The sequence below is a fragment of the Vipera berus genome (genome assembly GCF_964194415.1).
Source record: "Vipera berus genome assembly, chromosome: 4".
NCBI classification, from domain to species: Eukaryota; Metazoa; Chordata; class Lepidosauria; order Squamata; family Viperidae; genus Vipera; species Vipera berus.
In genome coordinates, this window is record NC_138206.1 from 63,728,974 (window position 1) to 63,751,288 (window position 22,315).

General features: G+C 35.0%; 1 protein-coding gene across 9 annotated transcripts in view; it reads left to right on the forward strand.

Moving 5' to 3' along the window:
* Positions 1-22,315, forward strand: part of DMD (dystrophin) — a 931,439-nt gene that overhangs the window by 660,898 nt on the left and 248,226 nt on the right. For all 9 annotated transcript variants that reach the window (XR_014026476.1, XM_081327957.1, XM_081327955.1 and 6 more), the window contains 3 exons: positions 4,559-4,676; positions 14,415-14,626; positions 20,976-21,130. Coding sequence is in view for 8 of the 9 variants with exons in the window: in XM_081327957.1 (XP_081184083.1) it covers positions 4,559-4,676; positions 14,415-14,626; positions 20,976-21,130 (485 nt within the window). In the remaining variant the exon portion in view is untranslated. The remainder of the gene's footprint in view (positions 1-4,558; positions 4,677-14,414; positions 14,627-20,975; positions 21,131-22,315) is intronic.

Consider the following 22,315-nt stretch of genomic DNA (forward strand, 5'->3'; position numbering starts at 1 on the left):
GTTCCCATTTGATAAATAATTGCATCGGGTGGAATATGTAAAACAGGAAGGATCATATCTAAAATTAATTGCTGAGAGTTGTAAATTCCTTTCTGTATCTTTGAAAACCAGCTTAGTAGCTTTCCTGATTTTTTTCTAGTTATATATAAAAGTAGATTTTTTGTATTATTGTAATTGTTATTATAAATACTATGAATTACAATAGTAGTTTCACTAACATTTTAAAGTTTTTCTTAATCCAAAGTATGACCAAGGGAAAAGCTTTAATATTCAGATTTTTTTAATCCCATTTTGAAGATTCTTTTAATTATCTTGATTTTTGTCTTTTCATGTTATTATAATCATTATATTCCACTCTCCTTTTTCTCATCTCTGCCTACTCATTCAGAGAGTAGCATATGGTGTGAATTTGGTTACAGTTATAATGTTGGTGTTTATGGTTCAAATAAGACAAGAAAGTAATGCAAGAAAGTAATGCAAGAAAAATGTGATGTCTTTAAGAGCACATGGGAGAAAAGAGAAAGGAAGCACATCTCTTACCAGTGTAATAAACCTTTTTTTGATTATTTATTTTTGTGTAACTCTATTATCATATACAAGGGACACGGTGGCTCAGTGGGTTAGGATGCTGAGCTTGTCGATCAGAAGGTCGGCAGTTTGGCGGGTCAAATTCCGAGTGCCGCGTAACAGAGTGAGCGCCTGTTACTCGTCCCAGCTTCTGCCAATCTAGCAGTTCGAAAGCACGTAAAAATGCAAGTAGAAAAATAGGGACCACTACAGTGGGAAGGTAACAGTGTTCCATGCGCCTTTGGCGTCTAGTCATGCTGGCCACATGACCACGGAGACATCCTTGGACAAGTGCTGGCTCTTCGGCTTTGAAACGGAGATGAGCACCGGCCCCTAGAGTCGGAACTGACTACAACACATGTGCAGGGGAACCTTTACCTTTACCTTTACTACCATGATGACCCAGAAAACTACATTTAGGAAAGTTTAGGAAAACTTTGCATGGCTAATAAGGTGTAACATATTTTAACAGTATTAATATGTATTTTTAATAAAACTTTATCTGAATTTTATATTTTATTCATTAAAGTGGTATGTTATTTTTTTATTTTCGTTCTAAAGCTGGGATTGAAAGCTATTGCAAAGTCTGGCTAATATTGATCATCCTTATCTGTATCCTCATTTAAGAAAGAATCTGATTTGCTACTGTATTTATGAGAAGTTCTTTGTTAAATGAACAGTACAGTAAGAGCTGACCAACTTGCTAGGATATCTAGTGAAACTTGTTTTATGTAAGTACTCTCATCCTGTATTTTTTTGCCCAAGCTTGTTACATTTGTTTGTGTAGCCCAGGGGTTCTCAATCTTTACTTCACCCATCGACCTGCTTTAAATACCTTTTGTGGCCATGGACTATGACCACAGACCACTGAGACTTAACTCAAGATTTAACTCATAACAATTCTTCAAACCTTCACAGACTCTCTGTGATGACATTGAGCCCCCCACCGGTCCGCAGACCACAGGTTGAGAGCCAGTGGTATAGGATGTTCAGAAAGATTATATAACAACAAAGTTCATATTTTGATCTCCAAACTTAAAATAAAATATTGTCAATTCATCCTACACAAATTTAATTTCTTCCATAATATATTCCTCATGGAAGAGAGTAGCCTATTTTTTTTATTATTTAAAAAGTTTTACAGTACATTTTAACTTTGTCAATCCCCCCTCCCCCACCCCTATCTAGCCCTCCCTATCCCTCTCCCCCATTCCCCCCTCCCCCCCGACTTCCCAGAGCTAAATACAGGGTATAGAAGCAAAAAACAAACATAAGCATCCATATGCTATCTACAATAAACTATTAATTCTATCACCCTCTAGCTCATGTAAAATGATTACAAACAATATTAATATTACAGATAAAAAAAAGAAGAAAACAGAAAAGGAGCTTTACTCAAATGCTAAATGAAAAACTTTCATCTAGTATTTACCTCTAATTTCTGAACAAATTCTCAATTACACGCCAAGAGCGCCTATCTCTATTAACCTTATTAATCTCCAACCAAACTGAACTATGATCAAAAATAGTTCTTGCATATATCACACCAAATGTCTCACAATTCCAGATCATCCTTAAGTTCAAATAAAAAAGAAATTTAGGCAATCTAGCATGACTCATGACAAGCTTAAAAAAAAAAAAAAGAAAAAACCCCGCTTTTTCCATCTATACGTCTAAAACACCATTCCAATCTCCAATGAAAAAAAAATAAAAATTTTTTAATTTTTTTTTAATCCAATTAAGTACCCTTTATATGTAGTAAATTAAGAAAAATCAACTTGTTGTTAATTAGGAGCTTGCGTACCCAATCTTAAATTCAATAAATACTTTTGATCCATAACCCTAATATACATTTCTTGCAACCAAATAACATCAGTCTTAAATTGTTTTGAATATTGAAGAACTTTCTTTCTCCTCTATGATGAATTTAATCCACTGACATTCTAAATTAGAAATTTAGTCACCAATCTTGACGCCCCAAAGCTTTTGGAGCACATCTGACATGGCCCCTATAACTTCTTTGGACCGCGCCCCTCCCACAGCTTCACTGTAAGTACACTTTGGAGGTTCCATGACTTTCTGCTGGTCTTGCTCTTGCTCTCGTCTCGCTCGTCTTAGGGAGGCGCGCGACATCCTCTGCTCTCCAGCAGCAGCTGATGAAACTGTAACTTGATCCCCTCCAACACCATTCTCCTCTGTCTGTCTATCTGCAACATCTTGAGGCTTTCCCTCGCCAAATCCCTTTGTAGCTTCCAGAAGTGATAGGGGGGTTGCTTTTAACACGTTGCTGTAAAAATCACGTGCCTGGGCCACAGTAACCAGACGATGTCTTTTACCTTCATGCATCACCACCAGTCCGACTGGAATCTCCCATCTAAACTTGATATCACATTTCTTAAGTTCCTGTGTAAGAAATGCAAAATCTTTCCTTCTCCTTAAAATCTTTGGAGGAATATCTTAAAACCAGGACTTCTTGCTCAGCAACTACCAATTTAGTATCATAAGCAGCTTGAATGACTTCATCTCTAATTACTCTCTTTGTAAAATAGACCACCACATCTCTGAGTAACTTCCTCTGTCTTGCAATCCATGAATTTACACGAAAAATTTTATCCATGCTTCCCTCAATTTCAGATGCTGGCTGGCCCAATACCACTTCCAAAGCCTCAGAGATCAGCTGCTTTAAATCTTCTTTAGGATTCTCTTTTAAGCCCCTAATTCTAATAGCATACTGCATCTGATGGTACTGAACAAGGCTCAATTCTCCGTCCATTTTGTCCCTTATATTTTCAATCTCTAATACCTTTACTTCTAATATAGAGTTCTTTTGACTGAGATCCTCCACTTTTTCCTCCAACTGTTGCACACATACAGCTACACTTTCAATTATAGACAACATGTCTTCCCTCATTGCTCTAAACTTCTCTTCCATCTTCTTCTCCAATTTCTCCTCCAGCTTTTTCAACTTTTCATCCATCATATCAGACATTAATTGTGAATGCTTTTCAAAGGCATCTTGTAAATCCTTAAGCGTCAATGCCGGAGGAGGTGCAGGAGGAAGCAAAGCTTGCAACGAGGTCTGCTGCACCGGGGAAGACCCCGCACTCCGAAGAGCTTTAAAAGTTTTGGCCGCCATCTTTCCCCACTTTCACTTGTTACGCACTTTCACTTTGAAGCTATAAAATCCACTGAGCTAGAGAGTAAAAATAAAAGTCCACATCACCATGACCTCCTGTACCGCTCTGCCTGCATCTTGATACTCCAGGGTATTTCCTTCTGGCAGGGGTGGTTGCTAACGCCTGGCTCTGCTCCAAAAATCACGGAGCAGAGACGCTGCGCAGCTCGGAGCAACCCAGGCTTCGGGGGGGCTCAATCCTTCAGCCGCCCAAACTTTCAGCTCAGGCGGCCCCGGAGAGCTCAACCCCTACCTGGGGCCTCACCCCCTCCTCTTCTCCCGAGGAGGGGGCTTCAAATCCATCTAAACAGCTGATCGGCGCTCTTTACGATGGATAAACACAGCTGCGGAGCGGACAGCCCGGAGACGGCTGTCTTCGGCGCCGCGTCGCCACCGGAAGCCCGAGAGTAGCCTATTTATAGTCATCTCTGACTGCATATATTTTCTATACTTTGCTTTTCCGCACTGAAAATTAAAGACCTGACTCCACCACTGTTAAGGCAAAAATGATGCGTGAATGGATATATATTCATTCTTCACAAACTGTAACATGTACACTTTTAAAAATTAAGTTTATAGTTTTATTTGAATTTCTTAATTGATTACTTTGTTAGGATTGTGTCTTAATTGGCTTTATAGTTTTAATTATTATTTATTTATTAGGTTTTTGTATTTTTGAAATATCATTGTATAATCATTTGTTATGATTGGTTATCCCTCACTTTCTATTTTTTTTACTTGGTACATTTTATGGAAAAGAATCTTAATAAAAATAGAAATAACAATAGAAATATCAACATATATTTATGATTTCAGACAACATTAAAAGATCTGGAACAAAGGCGCCCGCAGCTGGAAGAATTAATAACAGCAGCCCAGAATCTGAAAAATAAAACTAGCAATCAAGAGGCTCGAACAGTCATCACTGATCAAAGTAATGCAGTTTTTTGTATTTAATATTTTAAAAGTATAAAAATCCTGAATTGTATCTAAACATTAAGTAAGTGTTTTACTGTATATGTTATAACAACTCTTCTGCTTTCCATAAAAAAAAATTCTTATAGAAATGCTTGACCTGTGGCAATGTTCTTCATGCTGCAAATGCTTCCTGAAGGTACCCTGCTGGCCCCAAACTTTTGGGACTGAAATTGGTTTAAAATATGTGTAAATTCAATTTAATATGCTTAAAAAAACTTTTCTTCAATTTTCAGTGCTATAATAGGTTTAAAATGAATGGTACCCAAGATGCTGCATAAACAAGAACATTCTTTATGTAGGGGCTGTGAAAACCAATTGTAGTTTTGTATTAAGTTATATTGTCCCTCAGGTGCAACTAGGTACTGCTAAAGCAGTTAGGTGAATGCAAGCAACACTGTGTGGGGTGGTAGGCTTTTGGCATAATCACTTTCTTGACTCTTCTATGAAAGCACAGTAAGAACTTTTAATTAAAATAACATTATTATTATTATTATTGGGATTGCTTTTGTTGCTATTAAAAAAAAATAGATGACTCTCTCCTGAAACAGCTTGAGATTGCTATTTTTACCAATGTGCTAGAAGTTATCATGTTTCCCTGAATGTTAGATGTTGTCTTTAAGTAAAACTTTAGACTAGATATCACGGGAAATTGTTGTTTCTTTGCTCAATGAGTATAATATGGAAGTCATATACTTCTTATCTTTGCCTTCTTCTTTCCTCCTCCTCCTCCTCCTCCTCCTCCTCCTCCTTTTCTTTTTTTCTTTTTGTTTCTTTTTTTCCTAAAGCTGTGTTGATTAATGTCTTATGGTTTTAGGGTAAGCACAGTTCCTCATAAAGGCATACTGTAAAGGCACAAACTCATTTCTGCATGATGATCTATTGGTCACTACTTATAAATATAGTTATTTATAATATTTTAACTAATGACTTTTCCTCAGATACCAGTAACTGTAAGAATTAAAGAATTTTAAAATTACTTGAAAGTATTGTAACTAGATAAAAGACTGACAATCAAATAAACATGTCAGAGATTTGCTACATATTGTACATTAGTGCAACTAGTCTATGGCACAGCTAATCTTTTCTTGAATGCCTACTATATACCCATGTGAATATATAGTATTGTGTGTGTGTATATATTATATGTAGTACGTATAGAAACTATAAAAAATTCATTCTTGATTTTATACATACTCACTTTCACAATAATTACAAGACTGCCTGACCATACTTATCATTTTATGTTTTTTAACTTCTTTCAGACTGTGATCTTAATGTACAATTTTATGTTACTATGCTCACATTGCTGTGTTCCTAAAGTTTGCAAAGCAGCTTGTAAAATTTGTCAAAAGTGACCATTATTAACATTTAAATATACCAAACAAAATCTACATTTATATTATACTGTTGTTGTCTATTATACTTAAACTTTCAATTACCTTGTTTAGCAGACTATTTGTTATAATACATGTCAACTTTATGAGAAAGATTAAGCTGAGAGATGGCAATTGATAAAAGCTCATCAGACAACCTCATTGACTGTAAAAGTTTGAATCTGTATTTCAACATTCTATTTAAGTCCAGTAATTTTTACATTTATGGACTATTGTGAATGTTTTAAGCATTTTTAAAAATCTCAGTTGATAGTCCTTGATCTGATTATTCCATTTACATGTGGAATATCTTTCACCTGCAGATGCTTTTATTTTTTTAAAAAAAAATAACGTGTATGTGCTTGAAGCATACAGCATGCAGCAAAACGTAAGAACTGCATACAACTTACATGCCATTGCTTATTCGCCAATGATTTATGAACAAACATTCTGGCATATTTTTCTTCTATTAGTTTTACCTTGTATTGGATTTCCAGGAAAAAATGTAAATCTATATAAATATTGCTGAAAATATAAAATTTGTGACATAGTAGGAGAAAAATAGGAGCAAAAGTATGACTGGCTACAAACAGTGAGGGTCAGGTCTGTTTTATCCACCCCCCTGAAGCTTTGCACCGGCTCGCCACAGGGCTGCGTGCTTAGCCCCTACCTGTACTCATTGTACACATATGATTGTGTATTGTCCGACCCATCTACTGCGATAATTAAGTTCGCAGATGATACCACCATAGTGGGTCTTATTACAGGTGGAGATGAAACAACATACAGGGGAGAGGTACAAAAACTATCCATATGGTGTTCAGAGAACAACTTGCACCTGAACATCAGCAAAACAAAAGAGATGGTGCTAGACTTCCGGAGGAAAAGAGAGGAAACTGCCCCAATTTACATCGGGGGGGGGGCTGTGTGGAGAGAGTTTCCTCCTTTAAATTTCTGGGAGTCTACCTCTGTGAAGATCTTACCTGGAAAGTTAATGCAACCCAGGTGGCCAGAAAGTCCCAACAGAGACTCCACTTCCTCAGGGTCTTGCGGAAGAACAGGGTAGAACAATGGCTAATGACCTTCTTTTATAGCTACTATAGAGAGCGTCCTCTCGCACTTTATTGTGGTTTGGTACGCTGGCCTGACAGCCGCGGATAGGAAAGTATTACAGAGAGTGGTGAGCACAGCACAAGACATTGTGGGCTGTCCCCTGACACCACTGGATGACATCGCCAGGGCTCGTTGCCTTGGAAGAGTGAGAAAAATTCTCAGGGACGACTCACACCCTGGATGGTATCTCTTTACTCTCCTACCATCGGGTAGGAGCTATAGGAGTATAGCCAGCTGTACCAACAGGCTGAAGAACAGCTTTTATCCATGGGCTGTTAGGCTCTTGAATGGGAAATAATTTTATAATCTTATGTATGATTGACTTGTGAGGCCGGTGTGTTGTGCAATTAGTTCACATGGTGTAACAATATGGTGGGCTTGTTGTCACTGTGAGTTGTGGGGGGGCACGAAGGGAGGCTCATCCAATCTCAATGTATACATGGTTGTACTTTGACAATTGAGGTTCATTCATTCATTATGTAGGTTTATAACATGATAAGTTGCTCTAAGTAGGAAAATACACTGTAGGTATGAATGTGTAGCAAAGAACAATGAGTTTTATTGCAGTGAAAAGTCTTCAATGTATTGCATCCATACTTTATTAAACAAAGAATGAATTCTAGGTATTTCTAATCTTAAATTGCACAATACCTTTGTATTGGAAGGTATAAAATTCTTAAGTTTCTCAACAGAACTGTTTTTTTTAAAAAATGATAATAACATTGTTTGAATTCAGATTAAATGGAACAGTATTTCATTCTTTTTATTTCCTTTCTGGAAAAATGTTCTTGAAATTGTTGGAGCAATGATTAAAGATTTCTTCATCCATGAACAACAGCTACATTCCTAATTAAAAACTTGTTTCCCCAAATAGCTTGTTTAAGAATATAGCCAAAGTTCAAGTAAAATGCTGGACTAGAAATAAACAATTACATACATCATCACCCTTGATTAATAACCATAATATGAAAAGTAGGCAAAAATTAATGACTTGTTTCCTATAAAAATATTTTGAAAAAGTACAGAAATGTACACTTTCATACTTGCTAACTTTGGATAGCTAATTCATATTAATCTTTTTAATAATAATAATAGTAATAATAATAATAATAATAATAATAATAATAATAATAATAATAATAATAATAATAATAATAATAGTTGGAAGGGACCTTGGAGGTCATCTAGTCCAACCCCCTGCTCAGGCAGGAAATCCTATACCATTTCAGGCAAATGGCTGTCTAGTCTCTTCTTAAAAACTTCCAGTGTTGGAGCATTCACCACTTCTGGAGGCAGGTTGTTCCACTGGTTAATTGTTCTAACTGTCAGGAAGTTTCTCCTTAGTTCTAGGTTGATTCTCTCCTTGACTAGTTTCCATCCATTGCTTCTTGTCCTGCTTTCAGGTGCTTTGGAGAATAGCTTGACTCCCTTTTCTTTGTGGCAGCCCCTGAGATATTGGAACACTGCTATCATGTCACCCCTCATCCTTCTCTTCGTTAAACTACACATACCCAATTCCAGCAACCATTCCCCATATGTTTTAGCCTCCAGTCCCCCAATCATCTTTGTTGCTCTTCTCTGTACCCTTTCTAGAGTCTCGACATCTTTTTTACATCGTGGTGACCAAAACTGGATGCAGTATTCCAGGTGTGGCCTTACCAAAGCATTGTAAAGTGGTATTAGTACTTCACTTGATCTTGATTCTATCCCTCTGTTAATGCAGCCTAGCACTGTGTTGGCTTTTTTGGCAGCTACAGCACACTGCTGGCTCATATTTAAGTGATTGTCCACTAGGACTCCAAGATCCCTCTCACAGTTACTACTATTGAGCAAGGTACCACCTATACTATACCTGTGCATTTGATTTTTCCTGCCAAAATGTAGAACCTTACTTCTTTCACCATTGAATTTCATTTTGTTAGATAGTGCCCAGTGTTTGAGTCTGTCCAGATCCTTCTGTATCTTAAGCCTATCTTCTGGAGTATTGGCTATTCCTGCCAGCTTGGTGTCGTCTGCAAATTTGATGAGTTCCCCATCTATCCCCTCATCCAAGTCGTTAATGAAGATATTGAAGAGCACTGGGCCCAGAACAGAGCCCTGGGGCACCCCACTACACACTTCCTTCCATGTAGATGCAGTTCCATTGAGGAACACACGCTGAGTACGGCTTGTCAGCCAGCTACGAATCCATCTGGTGGTGATGCTGTCTAACCCACATTTTTCTATCTTATCAAGTAGTAGGTTGTGATCTACTTTATCAAATGCCTTACTGAAGTCCAAGTAAATTATATCCACAGCATTCCTCTGGTCCACTAATTTTGTCACTTGGTCAAAGAATGTAATAAGATTTGTCTGGCATGATCTGTTTTTGACAAACCCATGTTAACTTTTAATGATCACTTTGTTTGCATCAAGGTGTTCGCTCATTTGTTGTTTGATTATATTTTCCAGAATCTTCCCAGGTATTGAGGTCAGGCTGATAGGTCTGTAATTTCCTGGATCCATTTTTTTCCCTTTTTTGAAGATGGGAACTACATCAGCTCTCTTCCAGTCCTCTGACAGTTCCCCAGTGCTCCAGGATCTTTAAAAAATATAGTTCAGTGGTTCTGAGATCACGTCTGCCAGTTCCTTGAGAACTTTGGGGTGTAATCCATCTGGTCCTGGTGATTTGAACTCATCTAGGCTGGACAGGTGTTCACTTACCATTTTTTGCCTATCTTAACTTGCGTTTCTATTCTGTTTTTTATGGCACTGGTTTTGGTAGGTTGGACTGTTTTTTCCCTTTGTGTAAAGACAGATGCAAAAAATGAGTTAAATAGTTCTGCTTTCTCCCTGTTGCTTGTCACCTTCTTGCCACTTTCCCCCACTAATGGACCAATCATTTCCTTAACTTTTTTCTTGTTTTTTATATGTTGAAAGAAGCTTTTTTTGTTATTTTTGACTTTGGTCGCTATCAAATCAGAAATAACCCAGTATTTAGAAAGCACATAGAAAGAATACACTTAGATTTGTTGCTTTAATATTGCAACAGAATATATAGAAAATCCATCTGCTGACATACACAAAATTCAAGGCTTACAATTGTATCTATACTCCAGGATTGAGATATGGGTTGTTTAAAATTCCATTTCTATCATACATGCTTTTTGCTATGCAGATTGTGTCTTTGAACAAAATTGTTTCTTTGAAAACAATTGCATCATAGTTGCATTAGTAATTTTTTTGCACGCAGGCTCAGATGTACCCAGGATAAACCTAGGAAGTCAAGAGCAATAATTCTGAGAGCAGAACGATATGAACTGGGCTTGGAATTTTTTCTTAAGAAAGAGATTCCAAACTTTTTTTTTATTTCTAACCTATACACATTGCAATATTTGTAATACTCTATGTCTTCATAGAATCATAGAATGGACGAGAAGGAAGACATTTGGGAAATCATGTAGTCCAACTCCATTACTAGTGCCAAATTCACTATGAAAATGATCCCCTTCCACTTAGCCTCTGCTAAAACGTCCCCAATAAAAAAAAGTCCCTTACTGAGGCAATCGTTTCCATGGCTCTTCTTTCTGATGTCTGTAGAAAATTTGTTTAATCCTAATTTACATCTACAGCTATTTCTCTTATATTCTGGATCAAATAATTTATTGGGTCAACTGAATAAAAGCACATAAGGGAAAAATGTTACTGATGACTATTACTGCTTAAATGTATATACAATGTAAAAAATGATTAAGTGCAGAATTGGAGACCTTCTTTCATTCAGTGAAAGCAGTTCAGATTCAGCTTATCTCCTTCCAGCTGAACACACCTGGTATGATTATTATACAGTAAATGCACTGATTGTGCCATTATTCATTCTCAGCCTATCTACTCACAGACTTATTTCTGTGGTTATAAAATTTCTGTATAAGATCCTTTGAATTCCTAGAGCATGAGTGTCAAACTCGCTGCGTCATGTGAAGTGTCGCGATGTATCACAATTTTTTCACATTGCCAGAGCTGGGGTGGGTGCAGACTCCACATGATGTAACAGGCCCACAGGCCAGTAGTTTGACACCCCTGTCTGAGAGAAAAGGTAGGATATCTAATATAGCAACCAAAACTGGACTGGCAATTCCATCACTAAGCACTGTGAATATAAGCAGAAAATTACCTGACAAACTTACCATGTCACTTCAGTGTAATGGTCATAAATGTGAGGAATGGTTAGAAAACTATTTTTTATACCATTGTAACTTTGAATAGTCATTAAATAATGCAGTCTGTAAGCTAGGACTTACAGGACTTAAATGTAGTGTTATAATGCAGAAAAGTTGTTGCTCTTACTAGTAAACATGATTGGCATTGAAGTTTTAGTTTTTAATGTGTGAAATTCATTTTCTAACCTCTTCATAAGTTTAAGAGTTTGATTTATTAAGTTTTATTAACATTTTCTTTAAGAAAGAGGTGGGTTGTTTGCATGTTTTCTATTTAAAAAAATAAATACATATTTCTGATGGCCATTAAAACACTAAGAACTTACTATTAAATTTAAAGAAAATTGCCTTGGTTTGTTTTAGAAGAAGTTGGCAATTGAAAAACTTATAAGATAAAATTACAGTAATTAAATAATAGTATAGAAATGTGATGACTACAGACTCTTTTCTATATTTTTAACAGCTGTAGGAAAACAAAGAAAAAACCAGTGCTTACAGCAAATCCTAATTCCTCAGATTTTTCCAAAATGAAGCCTTTATTTCCATTTGGTTATATGGAAATCATCAGGCTGAAAAGTCATGTCACAATCTTAGTAATAGATTCTCTCATTCTATATCAGGGGTGTCAAACTGCTGGCCTGCGGGCCAGATGCGTCATGCCTAAACTGCGGCCACCCCATTGTAGGCAATGGAGAAAAAGTTTTGACACGTCGTGACACATCGTGTGATGTTGCGACTTTGACACCCCTGTTCTACATACTTTGTTATCTGATTTTTTGTTATTTATTTACTTTTTTTTACAAAATGCATGGCACCCTACAGTTTTTATACTGTATCTTATGATTAGATTTTGTTGATCACCAAACTAACAAATTTTGTAAGAAGCTGTGGCCTTCCTGTCTCTTGTATTATAGGAGAACAACTCAAAAAAAGAGTTGCCCAAAGAATTAAGGATATAGAAGCACAAAATGATATAGCTATCCTTAGTAAGGTGGGTAACTTGAAATGGCTGAGTAAATACAAACATACTTTTCAAGTAGACAGCTATTTGAAGTTACAACTGCCAAAACATCTTAGGGAGATATTTATGTGAGCGAGATTTGAACAGCTTGACACAATGGTCACATATGAGAGATTTCATTCTATACCCTACAATGAGCGTCTCTCCATTTGCAGAGCAGCAGAGGTAGAAAACCTAGCTCACATCCTATTTGATTGTTGCCTTTATAAGAGGATGGGAGACAGGTATCTTGGTGTATATACCAAATGAATGACCCATTGGGATCCCCATATCAAAACAACTTACCTTATGTCCGGCCAGAACCTGAAAGTAACATTTAACACAGCACAGTACTTAAACAAAATGGTGGAGATCTGCATATGTGGGACTGATTGGGGTAGATTGCAAGGGTGAGTCCAAAATATAATTTTATCATATTTTATCTATATCTTAAATTATTGTACTCTATTACAACTTCATTTTAGATTGTATTTTATTCCCATTTCATTTTAAATCATATTTTATTCCAATTCCATTTTAAATTGTATTTTATCAAATTCCATTTTAAATTGCTTTTATCAAATTTTAGTAATAATTTGTTGCTGGAACTTTGCACTTTGATATGGCCCAAGGGCTAATCAATAAAGACTTAATATAGATTAGATTTTGTTCTTAGGGTCTCAGAGGGATTTATTTCCAATGCTTGCCAGATTTTAATTGTAGATGTAAGAGCTTCAGAGAGCTTCTGCATACAACTTATGTTTTGTATCATGAAACCACTTTATGTCTCTTTGACTTTCATTTGAGAGGGATTGGAACTGAGCTACAGATGTCTCACCACACAAATGTTGTCATATGATAGTTTAATTATGGGACTTGTATGCCGCCCTATCTCCTGAAGGACAGTAATATTGCTGTCTCATATTTTCAATTTGCTCAATCTCTCTAATATGCATTTATGTTTTATTCAATTCCCAAGGTGAATTATGCCTCTTTTCTGTAAAGGACATTGTATTTCAAAGAAATGATGGAAAATTCTTACATATTTTTTTCTTCTTAATCCTCTTAAATATATCCATACTGTTCTTCCCTTTACATGTGTGTATTTATTTTTTTAAATAAATTAAATTAAATTCATAAAACTGTTTTCTTACATTTATTATCTGTTCTCTTAATTATGCTTATAACAGATTCTACATTTTTCAAACCATTTTGTGCTCATTTTACGAAACCACAGCAAAGCATTTTTCTTTGCTTCTTAGAAAACAATTAATGCAACTATAACTGTGTTATATTTACATAAAGAAATAGATTTTATAGTGTGCCAAATAATTCATAATTAAGCATAAAATTAAGTCCAGGCTTTATCAAAAGGGATTATTTTCTCTACTTATTTTTTCTACTTCAAAGGCTACTACCGTTTGTTTCCATATTAAAATAGAATCATTAGTATGTATAAAATAAGTGACAAATACTTGTTTTATGAACACTTCTGGGTTAATGATTTAAAAATTCCAGTATTATAAAGACTTTTAAGTTTTCTATAATGAACTTTGATAAATAAAATGCTGACAAAGTTCATTATAGAAAACTTAAAAGTCTTTACAATATTCAACACAATATTCAATTAGTGGAACAGTTGGAATAGTAAGATGAATTCTTTTCAGACTTTTCCTTTTTCTGAACCAATTGAAGATCATAGCTTGTTAAATTGAAATATGTCTAAATAATAAACTGGTTTCAAATTATTACACTGAGTGTACAGCACATACAAATCATGCTCCTGTTATTTAATTCTTACTTACTTAATGTTTTGTCATTATTACATAATGTCATTATGAAAAATTAATTCAGCAAATACAATTTAAAGTTCTAGGTTGAGATGTTGTTAATTTGAAATTATTTAATTTTGGACATAATCAAGAACAGGATTTTTAATTCTGTTTTAATTCACTGAAATAGGAATTTGCCAATAACAAGTCATATTTTATTTTTGCCTTTATTTCCCACAGTTGAAAAAATACAAAACCAGTGGGATGAAGTACAAGGTCACATTCAGAACCGAAGACAACAGTTACATGAAATGTTGAAAGATTCAAGGCAATGGTTGGAAGCAAAGCAAGAAGCTGAGCAAATATTAGAATGTGCCAAAACAAAGGTTGGAACATGGAAGGAGATTTCTTACACAGTGGAAGGACTAAAGAAGCAGAATGCTGAGCTGAAGGTACTGGTGATAAATCAGAAAATAAGAACAGTATAAATTAAAAACAAAACTGCCTTCATATTTCCTCTGCCTATGACAACATACTTCCCCAAAATGTGTTTTATACTATATTATCATTCAATATTTATTGAGTTTGCATTACAGTGTATATGTACATTTTCTGACAATGGCTATTAATGAAAAGACATAAAATACAACCAAAGGCAAGCAGAGAACATTCAGTAAAATACTTAGTAAAATCAGATATATGCATTCCAGTAAAAGAATTTTAACTAGGTTGTGGTATATCTTCATAATATCTAATTTGTAACCATTTGCAAATCTAATTTCAATGGGACAAAACAAATGGATCTTTATTCAAGTAACAACTATAGTTGTTTACTAATTCAAAGAATATTTCAGTGTGAGATGGCTAAGTTATTAAAGGAAAGAGGCTTATATTCTTACAATAATACAGAAAAAGATCAGTAAAACAGCCATATTAGGTAAAAATAACACAAAAAAATGAAACCAAGGGTATATTGCAAAACCAAATTCTAGAAAATTCAAAACTGGCAGATTTAGTCAGGACAAGAACACCAATGATCTAGAGAAGGTGTGTCCAATCTTGGCAACTTTAAGACTTGTGGACTTCAACTCTCAGAATTCCCCAACCAGCGTGCAGTCTTTGTCAGCAGTGAAACAGTGAATTTAGATATCTGTAAATTAATTCAGTTATTAAAAACAACCTCCTTCCAAATAAAATCAATACTAATAATTGCTATGTCTATGGAATTTTATTTAAAGCAGTAAAGCTACTAGCATGCTATAATACTTATACACAGGGCTTTTTTTCTCATAGAAGGCTCAGAACGGTGTTCCGGCACCTTTTTTTTTGCAAAAAAAAAGAAGCTCCCTCTATTGGCTTTCCTAAGCCTATTGCACGGCTAGGCAATCTTGGCTCTTTTTTATGACTCGTGGACTTCAACTCCCAGAAATCCTGAGCCAGGCATGCTCAGGAAAGGGAGAGGTTTCCAAGCTGAGCCAGGCTGGCTCAGGAATTCTGGGAGTTGAAGTCCATGAGTCATAAAAGAGCCAAGGTTGTCTACCCCTGCACTAGAGGACGACATTAAAATTATTTACAGGGTTACTTCTTTAGGAACTAAACTTTTAGAATCTAAAGCAGCTAATTCAAAAAAGCCAACAGGAAAGAACCTCAGATTTTTCATCTGCTTCTGTCTTTTGGAAGGTAAAATTAGATAACAAAATAATCTATTTCCTATGTTAACATCTCTGCAATGATGATTTCATAAAGGTAACAGGAAAGAAATGAGAAACATTTTTCTCAATGTAATATGTCTAATTTAGCTGATGCTAGAAAAAATAGTATCTTTTGTACTATTTTGTACTATTGAAAACTATTTTGAATCTAACCATCTATTACAACTAAACCACTTTAAATTAAACAGTTCTTAAGAATGAAATATTCTTAATTTGGACTTTACTTTTACAGTTTGGACTGTTGTGTGTTTTGAAAAATAGATTATTTAGAATCTATTTCAGTCTTTAAATAATTAACCTAGTATATACATAATATATGATGTTTTCCATGGTGAGCTTAACATCAATAACAATATTTATTAAAAAGGATAAAATAATTTATGGTGGTATTATCTGTACATTAAAATTTTGTTTAGTCACAATCTTTCACTTTTCACATTCTGGAAAAGCAGTGGTCATGTATTATAGCAAAAGATGTTACATATGTGCATAAGCGTAGTCAGTAGCATATGCCTTTTTAAAAATATCAAATGTGCAAAGAAACAAAAATAAGTCCAAAATATCTGTATTACATCCAGAAATGCCAACTTTGCAACCAATATTTCTCATCCATAACTATGGCACCCTAAGGATACCTGCGTACATGCAAATGCTTCTCTGGGATCAGTAACGCAGCAGGGATTGCTTTTTCCTTCCAGTAATATATACCTAAAACCAGTTTATTGCATTTGGCAATTGTACTAAAAAAAAACCTCATTGTCAACCAATATAATTCATTTAATTTGAAATCAAGTAAAAAATTGATTTAAATTGTTTTATTAAAACAAAGTAATGGCAATTCTTTTATAAGAAGTTGCCTCAAACAAAATGAGTTTGACATGCCTGCTCTAGATAGTTGAATGGTCCAAAATAAATTCTAGATCAGGCCTGTACATGCTGCCTGCCAAGCACCCTTGGACAGAGCATGGACTTTTTTTTTAAAAAAGTAATAAAATCACCTCCACTGCCCTAAAAGTCATGTTCCCTAGTGTCTCCATGGCTTACCATGACCATGAGCTCCAACACTGTAGATGGTCCTCTAGTCACCAAATCATTGATTAGCCCACCAGCATTCCTTTGCAGACCACAAAGATTTTTAATTTATCAGTGTGGGCCTATCCCTTCTACAAGTTGGACAGACCTCTTCTAGATTTTCCTCTTGCCTTTCTGAGTTAACTCCTTGGTCTGTCATTGAGCAAGAATTGACTTTGTAGGGAAGCATATTATCATTTGATGTATATTTAACATATGTTCTACCTTTATTTACCAATTATATAATATTTGTATGCGATCCACATGGTGAAGTTTGGGGCAACTTGCAATAGAAAAAAATATATTTTTTAAATCATAAGATTAAAACATTAAAGCAGGGCTTTTTTTCTCATTGAACGCTCTGCATGGTGTTCTGGCACCTTTTTTTGCACAAAAAAAAGCTTTTGCACAAGCTATGCTACTCCCTCCCTCCCTCCCACAAGCTATGCTACTCGTAAGCCAATAGGAATTGCTGCTGAGAGTGCCAAAAGACCCGGCTGGCAAACGTTGCACCGGCAAGTTGTCTGCAGTGAAGGTGAGTTGGCAGGAAGTTTGCATTCCTCCCTGCTGCCCAACTATACCATCTCAACTAGGTAAGTAAGAGAGGACAAGGAGTAGGAGGTGGGTTCTGCAGAGTCCATGTGCACTCCTTCCTTGTGCTTACCCGTGTCAGCCAGGCTGGTGGCCTACCCGGTGCTGGAGCTGCGCCACTGTCGCCTCGCCCTGCGTGCCTAAGTGGCTGCCCTGCATCGCTTGGCCCGCACCGCCTCCGCCGCCCACCTCGCACAGCCCTGCCGTATAGAGCGGGCCCCACTGCTCCCACTGCAACAGCCGTGCCGTCTCCAGCCCTGGGGGACAGCCCACCACCAACACCCCTCACGCCCATGACCGCAGCAGCGCCACCCCCCTGCTTCCTGCGCCCGCCTTTTTTTTTTTTTAGAAAAAAAGCCCTGCTTATACATAGCACTGCATTAGTTCATTTTTATATTATTCAGTTGAGTAATGCTAGAATACAAAGATATAACCCTAACCCTAACCGTTTTCTTGTTTTTAAAATTTATTTTAGTGTAAAACCATTGTTTTCAATTCATCTTAGATTTATATTTTAAAAAAACAATGTGAAGGTATGTCAACAGAACTGCTTATATTTTACTTTACTTTACTGAGAGATTGAGGAATAGAGATAAAATACATTATTGTAAACTTAGCTAATAAAGCCCTACATAATCCTTCCGATGGAAAGGAAAGGAAAGGAAAGGAAAGAAGGGGAAAACATACTTAAGAACTAAATGATGCCTGAAAGTAAAAGGGGAGTGCCGAAAAGGAAGAAAAATGTGTCATTGGTTTAATTATAAAAATTCATTATATGAAGTCATGTAAAACAGAAAATAATGGGACTCTTAATTGGTTGTTTGATAAAACAGAAACTATCATTGTGGTCTCCATTTAGCTCAGGGACATTGGACGTGTTGACTGAATACTGGAAGATTATTTTCTCAGATAAAAAGAGAATAAGGCTGTTATTTCCTTTCTAAATACTGTAACAATACGGCTGTTTACTAATGTCAATGAATTTAATAAATAAAGTATTGAAGTTAATTTTGAGAAACAGTACTTTTTAAATATCTTTGTAATGGATTCAGAAGGTCCATTAAATAATTTTCCTAAGAAGAAATTACAAAGTTATTTAAATTTGGTAAAAGTATTAGTAAAAATTTACAAGCCATTACTTCATTCTATCCATAAAGCAATCATATGAACTGTTGATACCAATTTATAATGCCTTGGTAAGACCACACTTGCAATATTGCACCCAATTTTGGTCGCCACAATATAAAAAAGATGTTGAGACTCTAGAAAAAATGCAGAGAAAAGCAACAAAGATGATTAGGGGATCAGAAGCTAAAACATAGAAATGGTTGCAGAAATTAGGTATATCTAGTTTAATGAATAGGGAGAGACATGATAGCAGTGTTCCAATATTTGAAGTGATGCCACAAAGGAGAGGGTCAATCCATTCTCCAAACCATCTGAAAGCAGTACAAGAAACAATGGATTGAAACTAGTCAAGGAGAGAAGCAATCTAGAACTAAGGAGAAATTTCCTGACAGTTAGAACAATTAATCAATGGAACAAGTTGGCTCCAGAAGTTGTGATTGCTCCAACACTGGAGATTTTTAAGAACAAATTGGAAAACCATTTGTCTGAAATGGTATAGAGTTTCTTGCTTGAGCAGGGGGGTTGGACTAGAAGACCAAGTCTGTTCTTCTATTATGCAATATTTATTGATTCTGTTCTTCAGTAATTTTTTTTTTTAAAATCGAACAGGTGGTTTGACCCCAAGAACAATGAAATAACTTCTACTATCCAGAACTGAGTACTATGAATGACTAAAATTCCAGTAATATGTATGAGTGCAAATCAGCACATATAACCCTTATGGACATAGTTAATAACAAGAGTGCAATAGGCCATAGTATTGAATTTAATCATTGAAGCTTATTCAGGCAAAACCTATAAAACCATATAATATTCATTTATGTATTTGATGCCCAATGTCATGCACTGGTGTATACTATGTGCATCTATTTGTTATCGGTACAAACAAGATTCACACAGGGGAATTCTTAAAATGTATAGCAAAGAATTTTGTAGACTGAAATTTACAAATTATTTCTCAAATTCTGCAAACTGTCATAACAGGGGATCAGTACTTCTACTCTTCCTCCACCTTCATTTATTTTTCATTGCTCAGCCAGTCCTATAGTCAAGTTTCAGGTCTCTATATTTTTAGAAACACAAATAAAACCCTATTCTATCTATTTATAATGTGTACTTTAGAAACTGATTCATTAACACTTCCCCAAATAAAATAAATTGCTTGATCACCACAATTGGTGGCACATTATTCATTTGCTTTGTGTACATTTTCTAGTCATATATAAATTAATCATTTTTAATTATAGTCCTAGACCAGCATTACACATATTTTTTTTAAAACAACAGTAGTAATAAAAAAATACAAAACAGATAAACAATATATTATGATTAGTGGTGGATTATCAGTGGATAGTTAGAGTCTGTCTAACTTTTCATACAGTATAATAAAATTTGGCCACATTCAGAGAACATACCATAAATCATTGTCATCATCATGAATGTTATTAGTGGAAACTGTTAACCTGCCAAGCTATCTTTTTCCCCCTGACATGATTTTGTGTGAATGAATCTCAGAACCTAGAAGGTTTGATGAAGTTATGAAAAAATAATCTACAGACAGGTTTGCAAACCTGTAGCACTAAAGAAGAAAAAACTTTTTATCGTTTCAGATAAATTGTTGAAGAATCAGAAAAAAGAAAGATAGCACCCTCAAATAGATGGTCTTGTGCAATCCTATCATATTGAGCTTATTTGAGAGTGCTTCAAATATTTTGTGGAATCCCCCCCCCCAAACAACCCAAACTTCAGAACTTTTAATTGAATGAGAAAGTTGACTTGCCTAAGAAATTTATATAGCATATATATTACTGGTCTAAGAAGCTGAAGTATTTCAGATATTTGTACCTGAGAAGATTGCAGAGAGTCCTCAACTTTAGTGACTTTTCCAAGTTGCAACAGCCTGACAAAAGTAACTTACAACAGATCTTCATGCTTATGAAAGTTGTAGCATCCCTGCAGACATGTGATGAAAATTTGGGTGCTTGGCAACGGCCTGTATTTATAAAGATTGCAGTATTCCAGACTCACATAGTGACCATTTGTGACCTTCCCAGCCAGCTTCCAAAAAGCCAAGTGAATGGGGGAAGCTAGATTAGCTTAATAACCATGTGATTTGTTTAAGGATCATAGTGATTTACTGAACAACTACTCCAAAAGGCTGTAAAATTGAACATGAACCTGGCTTAGCAAAAGAAATGTTGGTTCTAACTATGGTTGTAAATCAAGGTCTATCTACATATGTTTCTATTATGAGCGTTTAAATTGCTTAAAATGTGCTCATATTTTATTTTCTTTCCAGCAATTTGCAAAAGAGCTACGGCAATGGCATATAAATGTGGATGTAGCAAATGATTTGGCTCTTAAACTTCTTCGGGATTACTCAACTGATGACACCAGAAAAGTACAAATAATGACCAGTAATATTAATGATGCATGGGCCACCATTAATAATAGGTAGGACATGATGTTTACTATCACACATAAAATGGAATGAAAGTCCTGTTTTCACTAGAAAATTCAAGAACATTCATCAAATAATAACGATGAAAGATTTAGAAGATGTGGGTATGATATCTAGTTGTTTTTTATTTTTCTACCATGCATTTCATAAGATTAGTTTTGGGGAAAAAATGTTTCTTCTTTCAAATAGTTTAATCAATGTATGATTTATTAATTAAATTATTTCAAAGTCTTGTCATTGTTTGAGTTACAATTTATGATTCCTAATTTTGTTACATTACAGTTCTATCAGCATTTGTTCTTCTTTTCCAAAATGTATATTTAGTACTTAAAGCCCCATTAAAAACTAGTGCCATGATCAATTATTGAGTATTGTAGATTTTCTAAGCAATGAGTGAGAGGCTTGCCTTAATGACAACAGTTTTAAAGAAGGTCAGAAACTCAAACAATATTTGTTTTTCCTTATACTGAATAATTATTAAAGCTCTAATATCTCTTTTATCTCATCCCTCATTATTTAGTATAGATATCATTAATTCAAAGGCTATTTTAAAGTATCCCACTATAGTATGAATTCTGTTATAAAATATATACAAATGTATTTGAAATAAAAAGTGTATTAAGGCAGCAAAAGTAAAATCATTGTTTTGATTATTCAGTAAGATGCAAAATAATTAAATTGGTTTCTCTCTTTCCCTTCCTTTTTTTTATAATTTAGCATGAGGTTTGTAGCTTACGCTCCAAGGCAAAATTAATGTGGTTTTAAAGGCTTTTAATTACAATTAATGAGTATGCTTAAAAGACTTTGGTATAAAATATAATCAGAGGTCCTGCATAGATATGGAAATTATTTCAATTAACTTTCTTTTGTGTATTTTAAAATTCTGAATAATCTCTCTCTTTTAAACAAACATTTCATACTGTATGTTTAAAAGCAAGCTTCAAACTTTAAGTAACTTGAATTAAAAAATATATTAGAATGTTTCCAAATAACTTTTGCTGTCTCGTTGAAGGACAAAAAAAAATTAATAATTTACATTTCTGCTAATAGTTATTTTTCACGGATCCCTGCATGAAGTTCTTTCTCTTCTAAGTTTAATATCCTATGACCTGTATAGCATCGTAAAATTGTACGTTTAGTCAGATTGTAACTTCGAGTTCAAAAATATTTTTGTCTGG